Genomic DNA, 8,819 nt, shown 5'->3' with positions numbered 1-8,819 from the left:
CATCAGTGCAATTGTAATCAGCGTGCTGTGTTCTGATAAGTGCTGAAACCATTTATGATCTCCCACTGGTGTGATATTTCTTGGGCACCATGTGTCTAAAGAAGAAAAATCTGCAAACACTAATTGAGGTGTAATGTTCTAGTTTCTGATTTTTAAAGATGTTTCAAATGAAATGACATCTTACGTAGATAAACCTCTGTAAGACAAATACTGAATTGTGATTTTGCTGGTTACGACTGTAAAATTCAAGGTCACACATTCCATTTCGTATGCCGAACTATTTTGGAAAAAAAAACATTCCATCATCACATTGTAGCGTTTACTGTGGTTGTGTAGCACAAACTGGCATACAAACAAGCTGGCATGCATGAAACTTCCCTTCTGTCCTTTAATAGGGCTGAAATCCAAATTCCTTCACCATTTATGGATCTACAAAGCAGCTGACGAAGAAGCACAACAATTGTGTGCAACCACCGAGTGCTTTCGCGTGCCGCATAATTGCGTATGTGTTTATGCTGTTCTGCTTTGTCATCATCGACGTGGCTTTTCAAATCCCAGCCACAAAGACAACAATCAACTCTGGAAGGCCCCAGGCTCACGAGTCATGGTCACCGTGACAGGGGAGGTCCCGGGATGTATTTCGTTGCCAGCCACTACTGTGTGGCGTTTAGTCTAGCATGAGACAGCCAAGGGTGAGCACCCCAGTTTTCACACAATAAAGAGCTGAAGAGCACAAGCACTTTGAGGGACACCACATGTCCAAGGGAGAGAAAGCTACCAGCATGTTCAAGACAAGCTACCTGCGCAAGGAGGTGCGCAAGGAAGAGTACGAGCACTCGGATGTCTTCCACGAAGAACCAGCGGACTCAGCGGGCATCTCGGCCATCCAGGGCTGGGAGAACCTCCAGGAACTCAACAGTCGCTTCGCCCGCTACATCAATCGGGCTAGGGTTCTGGAGCAGCGTAATGCTGTATTCCGTAAGCAGCTGGAGACTCTGCAGCGCATGGAAGAGGCCAGCGGCCTGGTGGAGACATTCAAGGAGCAGATCGAAGTCAACAAGCAGAGGATCCGAGAGCTCACCTCTGACCATGCAAAGCTGGAGAGAGAGCTGAGGGACTCCAGCCGCATGCTGGATGAGTTCACCAGCAAGTAAGAAAGCCCGCCCCTTTACAGATAAGGAGAACTGAAATGTGCTTAGGGTTGAAAGGAAATAGTAGAAAATGCTAAGCCTCGAGGGAAAAGGTGTTTGTACCGAAAAGTCTAACAGGAGGCAATTGAGTTTCCATTTCCACAACGATATTAAGTCAGTTGAAAGAAGACCCTATTTGCCCACGGCCATTAATCCAAATTTGGATCGGCATCAAATTATGCACTGCACTTTCACACATGCCACTGAACTGGAGCACAGCGATGTCTAAAATGCAAATCCACCCATCAGCTGGTGTCAAATTCTGAAACATGGTGTGTCTCTGAATAGTTAGTTGAAGATTTTTGTCTCCACAAAATACCGCAATTGATTTCAAATAAAACGAGTGATTTAAGTTCGACAGGTCCGACTTTAACTTAAGGGGTTCCGCTAAAAATATGACATTCATCATTTTGCAACTATAGCTATTTTAAACACCAGTGCATTAGCATTCAGAGAAATTGCAAAGGGCTGACTGTTTACAGAGTACTGCAACGGGAACAAAAAGATGGGCGTATGAAAAGAATTAACAAGAGAAAAATGACGGTATTGTTTTGAGATCCATTGACCAAAGAGGATTAAAAAAAATAAAGACAGGGTCATTTGTTTAAGAGGTTGTCTGTGTGTAACAAACAAACACAGTAGTTACCTTTGTGAAAGTAAATGCCACGTGACAAGAAAAATAATGCATGAGGAACACACTGGAATCGTGACATTTGCCGTGTTAAAAAAAACGCCATAAAAGCATAAAAACCTCTGCCTGATTCCACAGAACAAATGGTAGTTCCACAGTCTTTGATGAGTTGAGAGAAATACTTAGCGCTCAAGTCAGATGGTGACGAGAGATAGCCTTCATTGAATTTAGTCATCCTCAACATTTGAGACAATGTTGTGAATGAACAACATTCCTCTTTTTGTTTTTGCTCCAAATCATTAATTTATCAAATATTCATGAACGAGCCCCAAATTGGCATTTTGGGCTTTCTTTCAACAAAAATGTGTTTTATACTGTAAAAATATATAACACTGGGCAATTTTCTGCACACTAAATAAATAAATAAATAAATAAATAAATAATATATTGTTATAATAACCTATTGTTTTCAAGAAAAGATACACATTTAGCGCCTAAATGAGTATTTTTTGTCAAACAAAATATGTTTAATCATCACTGATTATGCTTATTATTTTTACAATTGTCATATTTTATCATTTTGTTTGTGTGTATGTGTTTTCTTTCCAGATACCGAAATGAATGTGATTATCAAGAACAACTACGGAACACACTGGAACAGCTAAACAAGGTACTGAGCTGATTGGAATCAAATCTCTATATGACCAATTACTGACATGCACACATCGTAATAATTGTTCATGAATATATCACATAGAATAAAAATTATGAATTAGTAATAATAGCATAAAAAAATAGAAATTATAAACTGAATAAATAATTATAGGTAATTGTAATTGTTCAGTTATAAACATGGATATTGAATTAAACTGGAGAAAGGAGAAAGAAAGATAACCATCATATGTAAAAAAGAAACAGAAAGAAAAAAGAAAATTCAGATGTGCAAATGTTTGAAATAAAATGTTAATATGATTAACTGTATCATTAAGAAGGATTCATATTCTATCTGAAAACAAGATTTGCAAGACTCTGATATTTGAAATGATTTCATTAAATCTAAAAAATTTAAATACATTTTACAATTACATTTTATATTTAGTCATAAAATGTTGTCTTAAATAAGTCTGTTTTTTTCTGATTGATTTCAATGGCCCTCAAGATCCTCACAAGGTCTCACCATTAAAAATATACACTCAGCCATGTTGCCCCATGCTGTGGCGATTCTCTTCACCCATGGCTTTCCCTCTTGATGATGTTCTCTTCTTCTGCTGTGCTTATTCCATTAACTTCCCCGTAGGAGGCAGACAGTGCCTTGCTGAAAAATTTGGAGTATCAGATCCAGTCCCAGTTCCTGCAAGATGACATCAACTCGACCAGAGAGAGACACAGAAAGGTCAGTGATACAGTACAAGCATCTGCAATGTGAAGTCACATAGTTATGTGGTAGAGTCCTCAGATATTGAGATTCCTTCCCAATTGGCTGAAGAAATCTGCATGTTTTGCCCTTCCTGAACCATAAGTATGGATTTCGGGTTCTTTCCTTCATGATGATTTATAACACATCAGGGAAGTGTGATGTAAAATGCTAGGGTAATATTTGTGGGGGAAAAAACCCTGAACAAAAAAAGAAACGTCCATCCAAATCTCATTTTCATTCATCAGAACTGTTTAAATTGTTAACATTATGCAGGACGCATTTTTATGGGCCATTTTCTCTGTTTATACCATGTTTATACCACTGGTACATTTGAAGGTGACATAATCTTGAATCTCATCATTACAATATATTGAAGTGTTGGGCTATGAGCTTATAATGTCTGGTAAAGGATGTAAAACCATCTTATATTACTATATGATTGGAACATACACAATAGGCTTTTAGACAAACAAAGAAAAATGAACTCATTTGTCTCTGTGTGGCGTGATCTTAACAGAACCTTGCAGAGATCCAGACCTTTGTGCACATTTTGCAGCAAATCAACCAAACGCTTCCGCTTGCTCCTACTGTATCAGTAGGCATCTCCGAGGTCAGTTCACTCAAAAAATCTGTGTGTGTATGTGTGTGTATATATAAAAATAAGAATAAGAAAAAGAACAAGAATAAGAAAGCCTTTAATAGTCCCACAATGAGAACATTTGCAATGTATACAAGCAATGGAAAAAAGAACTGTAAGTAACCACCTTTTTCTCTCTAAATCACTACTAGACGGTTGTTGGCTATTTAGCCGAAACGTGAGCATGTCATTCCTGTGACTTTTAAAACATCTTGGTTATGATCATTATTATCGAACTTCTAATTCGTTACAAAAACATTTTAAAGTAAATTGACGGAACAAGTCAAAAGTCTCAGCAACAGCAGAACAAGTAAATGCATCCAGGCAACAACAATGTAACATATTTGATGAAGATTGGTTGTTTTCTCGTTGTGAAGGAGCAGGAGAAGCTTCTGCTGCAGAGTAGGTTGCCGACACTGCAAAATCAGCTTGAGGAGTACAAGAGCGCCCTCTGCCAGCTGCAGGCCCAAAAACAACGGCTTCAGGCAGAGGTGGGTGGAACATGATCACCATAGCAACTACAGTTTTTCCACCCAGTTTGCCCCAGCATAATATACATCGTCCCCATGTATGTTTTAGAATTTCAGACAATCACGTTTGGTATCACGATTTCAGTTCGAATTGCATGAGCTATTTGAAAATATGACTTAACGTTTCAGCTTTGCTTATTCTTGAAAATTCATCTTTCAACATTAAATTTAATGTTCTGTATTTTTAAAGTTCCTAATTGAAATGGATAAATATAAGAGTATTTATGTAAAACTGCATGCTGTATCAATTAAAATTGTTTATTAATGATAAATAATCGTGACTTTCACAATTGAAAATGTTGATTCAAAATTCCCATCTAAATGAAGCCATTGAGCATTCAATCATTTTATGTTAAAAAGTGCCCAAAAAATATTTGTATTTTCCACCAATTACATATGCAGTTACGGAAAAACTAATGACAAGTGCTGGATTGCAATCATTTCTAATCAGAACTTTCCAACGCAGCAACCCACAATTTTTTCCCATTGACATCGAGAACCCACTAGATGTCACCTCTCGTCCATTATAATAGAGCAATTGTGGCTCAAACTAGCTCACAAGGCATTTAATATAATGATCAGTGGAGTCCTGATATTAGGGAAATAGAAACTGCCAGTCGTGTTTTTATGGCACAATTATTCTGTCATTCGTTAGGATACTGTAGAAGCCAAATGAGATACAGCAACATGTGTACAGGTATTTGATTTGTTCTCATATTTATTTAAAATGTATGCGGCCTCTACCTTTGTCATGCTTGAATTTAATTATGTGCTCAAATTCCTAATAGTGAAATAATAAGCAACAAAATGCTGGGGTGCAATATTGACAACATGCAAGAAGCACTGTACAATCTCCTCAAGGGCATTTGTAATTCTGGAAAATCATTTCATCAGAGCATCTTGATTAAAAAGGCGTCTGTGTCTCTCACAGGCGGCAATGTTGGAGCAAGCCATCAGGAGCACCCAGGAGAGTTTCGACGACGAGATCCAGTTGTACAACGAACAAATCGAATCGCTGCGCAAGGAGATCGAGGAAGCCGAAAGGGCCCTGGAGAGGTTCACCAGCGAGTGCCGCCACTTGGCCATGTACCAGACATCTCTGGAGAATGAGCTGGATAGATACAAGAGGATCATCGAAAATGAGGACAACCGGTGAGACGACACCGGCTCACTGATGTTTCGTTATCATGAAGCCTGGGGGGAGGCATTCTCATCTTTTGGGAGCTTTAACGCACAATCCAAAGAAGATAGAAAAATGCCATTAAGACAGTATAAATTGTACTTCTGTTGTTAAAGTATACAAATCAACATGAGTTCCACAACAAGTGAGAGAAGCACAAACCACCAACTACAAACTTGTCCACTGCAGATTTGACCTGGATTCTCTGTATCAGGCTTGAAACCGATTTAACTCGTGAAGTGTATGTCCGATGCTTCAATAACAACATTCGAAATTTAACCTCTGCATTTCATCACAGGTTGAATTCAGCAATAGTTGGCACACCACTCACCCTGTTTTCGACCACATACCACTACAACCATGCTCCCCCTGCCTCAAACAAAGGTAAAGGTAAGTCACTTACAGCTAAGCCACAACGCTGCAGAGACAATGGCCCGATGAAGGTGTAAACACAGCTAAACAAAAACGTTTCCATCTTCCCTTTCATCTCCAGATATCACTCTTGCCATCCATGATATCACCAACATAAAACCTCGCCAGAAGATTTTGGCGAAGAAAGTCCAAAAGAAGAAGGAGCTCACGCCTAGAGATGTAATTGATAACAGTCAGGACGATCGAAAAGCAAGCGCCGCCGGCAGAGTGGCTCCAGACGACAAAGTGAAGCAGACGTCGTTGGTAGAAATTCAGGATAACAACGTGAGGAGGACTGAGGAGAGGCCCATGTGTTCCGGAGTGTCTCCGCAGGACGTCCCCGACGGAGCCCAGATAAGCAAGGCATTTGACACACTCTGTAACATCGTCAGGGATCGGATGAGGAAGTACAAGAAGCCAGAGCCCATCGCTGACTTCTACACAAAGGGTCGTTACGTCCTCGTCACTGGCGAAGGAAGCTATCCAGATCCTTCTTTCTGCACTACCACACCATCCCCAGGACATATCATAGTCACAATCAAAGATCAGCCTCTTGGATGTAACGTACCATCTCCTCAACCACCTCAGCCCATACGAGGCCCCAAACCTGGAATTCCCACCCCTCCATCTAATGTCGCAGGAGGAAAGGACGACAATAATAGAGGAAAGGAAAAAGAAGATGGAAATAAAGACAAGGTTAAGAAAGAAGAGCCTGAGCCTAGACCCAAAGATCCAAGTCCAGAGCCCTTTTCTGGCCCCAAAGATCCAACTCCATCAGTGGATCCAGCCTCTTCAAAGAAGAGCAAAGATGACAATGGACCAAGTCCAACTCCCAAATCTCTGCCCCGTGCTGTCAGCACCAGCTCCAGTTCTAGCAACAACAGCAGCAGCAGCACCAGCAGTAGCAACAGCAGTAGCGGCAGCACCAGCAGCAGCAGTAGCGGCAGCACCAGCTCAAGCTCTAGTAGTTTTACTCCAGACGCCATGAGCTACGAGAAGGTGGTGCTAGAGTCAGTGGAGAAATTCTCCAACGGGCGCAAGCTTAAAGGTTACGAGGAGACTTCCATGGTGGTGGAAACCACGATTGAGAAATCAAGTAAGAAGAAACCATCCAAATAATCCTGATCTCATATTCCAGGCTCCTCCTTCTACATCAACCTTGGGTTGTGTATCCAATGTTGCGAGCAGACAGCCCCCCCTCTTGCCTTAGTCCTTTATTATCTGAAAACTTGGGATACAAAAATGAAGAAAGCAAAAAATACAGCTTTGTGCCACTTTTAAAATTAAAAAAATAAAATAAAATAGATGAGAAGAAATATTTAATGAAGAAGTTGTGCTACCCTTCTGTCTCCCAACAATATTCCCCACTTCAGCACATTTGTACAATTGGATGCCACCGCCTGCCCTCAGCACCATTTTGCTGTGTAACAATTTGCTTTGATATTTTCAATAAAGACGACTCAAACATCACGTATGTCCTCTTGTCTTAAAGACAACTTTTTATGAACCCAAATGTAGGACTGGTGTAGCAATGCACATTTAGCCAACATGTTATTCTATATGAAAAGGAACCGACTGTGTCATGGTTGTCATCTGACTTGGGTGAATGTGAGTAGTTGTCCGTCTTTTTTCAAAATAAAATATCTTTCAGATTCCCGAAACAAAGAAAACAAGTAATGTAAGTCATTTATTATTTCAGTGCAACCTGGTACGCGATGATTGATGGACCAGTGGCGGTCCGCAGGGGATTGGGAACCACTGAATGAGCATGTTTCCTGTTTTGGTAAACCGCTCTGAAGTCAAGGTCAAAGACAATGTTTGCCAGTTTCAAGAGTCCATTATCTGTTCATTTTCAACTTTGTTGTAACATTTTAGTACCTGCCGATTCCAAACTTAATTACATAATCTATCAAATGAGTTATTCCTGTGTCATATATAACCTAGAGTGCTGGTGATATGATCCTAAAAATAAACCGCAAATGTAATGACGCCTACTCCGAGCATAGAGTGCAGCACGTCGCCTGGCCAGTTCTTGCTGAGTAGCAACGTTTGTCTCCTCTTGTGCTTTTTGAGATGCAACAGAGCAGGAGCAGAGTGTCCTCTCCATCTGATACTGCATGGATGCCCGAGAATGAAAAATAGGGGTTCAAGGATTTGGCAGAAGCTTGATTTTTTTTCTGACTAAAATAGCTTCTAAATGCCTGCCCTCAAACCACTGTCTATAGTTTGATTTTAATGTCTTTATTTTTTTCCAAGCAGAAGTCAAGAAAGATATTGTATTATGTGCCCCTACTAGTGTAAATACGGCATTGTAATGGAAAATGAATGAAATGGAATATTCCACCCATTTTTTTAAACATCCGAGGAGGCTTTCATTTTGTCCTGTATTTTTTGTCAATTGAAATTAACGTCACGTTGCTGACATGCTCAGCATGTGACAAAGTGATCAAAACAGATGAGCCTTGTCCATTCCTTGTTTTCAACAACTGCACATAGAATCGGGAAAGAGAAAATCAGGGAATTCAGAAGAAAGGCAAAGTTAGCTATTTTTCTTCTCAGGTTGGTTTATCCCATTTTTTTCTGTTTATCTGATTGTACATTCAGTCCTTGCCATCCATGACTTGAGCCTCTTACCCCCATGAGGGTTACAGGCATGCTGCAGCCTATTGAGTGTACATTCCAAAACATTCAAACCGATTTGAATATTGTGACATAAGCTTTATGAATACTCAAAGTCAACAATATATCACCAATGGCAAGCTGGCTTTGACATTATTGTTTATGGTGGTACCTGGCTCAATGTTGCTTCGTCTGCATTACATG

General features: G+C 40.1%; 1 protein-coding gene across 2 annotated transcripts; it reads left to right on the top strand.

Annotated features, from left to right (window-relative positions):
* Nucleotides 1-265: 265 nt before the first annotated feature.
* Nucleotides 266-8,149, top strand: bfsp1 (beaded filament structural protein 1). Of its 2 annotated transcripts, none has more exons than XM_089012565.1 (8): nucleotides 266-1,150; nucleotides 2,431-2,491; nucleotides 3,119-3,214; nucleotides 3,756-3,848; nucleotides 4,253-4,366; nucleotides 5,337-5,557; nucleotides 5,884-5,969; nucleotides 6,079-8,149. In XM_089012565.1, exons 1-8 carry the CDS (start codon nucleotides 756-758, stop codon nucleotides 7,113-7,115), a joined length of 2,103 nt encoding a protein of 700 aa, XP_088868691.1. In that variant the 5' UTR covers nucleotides 266-755; the 3' UTR covers nucleotides 7,116-8,149. The 2 variants fall into 2 exon arrangements, with proteins under 2 accessions (XP_088868691.1, XP_088868690.1); XM_089012564.1 differs by having other exon boundaries at nucleotides 269-1,150; nucleotides 5,884-5,975; nucleotides 6,079-8,147.
* Nucleotides 8,150-8,819: the final 670 nt, after the last annotated feature.

This window comes from Hippocampus bargibanti, linkage group LG13 (assembly GCF_051943395.1).
Source record: "Hippocampus bargibanti isolate YZ-2025 linkage group LG13, ASM5194339v1, whole genome shotgun sequence".
Classification (NCBI taxonomy): domain Eukaryota; kingdom Metazoa; phylum Chordata; class Actinopteri; order Syngnathiformes; family Syngnathidae; genus Hippocampus; species Hippocampus bargibanti.
Note: the sequence above shows the minus strand (reverse complement) of the source record. Positions and strands in the feature narration are given on the sequence as shown.

Bases quoted from the DNA above. Each gene is read 5' to 3' on its own strand.
- bfsp1 (XM_089012564.1), top strand. From the start codon at position 756: ATGTCCAAGGGAGAGAAAGCTACCAGCATGTTCAAGACAAGCTACCTG. The intron at 4,367-5,336 runs GTGGGTGGAACA...TGTCTCTCACAG, and splicing joins AACAACGGCTTCAGGCAGAG to GCGGCAATGTTGGAGCAAGC. The intron at 5,976-6,078 runs GTAAGTCACTTA...TTTCATCTCCAG, and splicing joins TGCCTCAAACAAAGGTAAAG to ATATCACTCTTGCCATCCAT.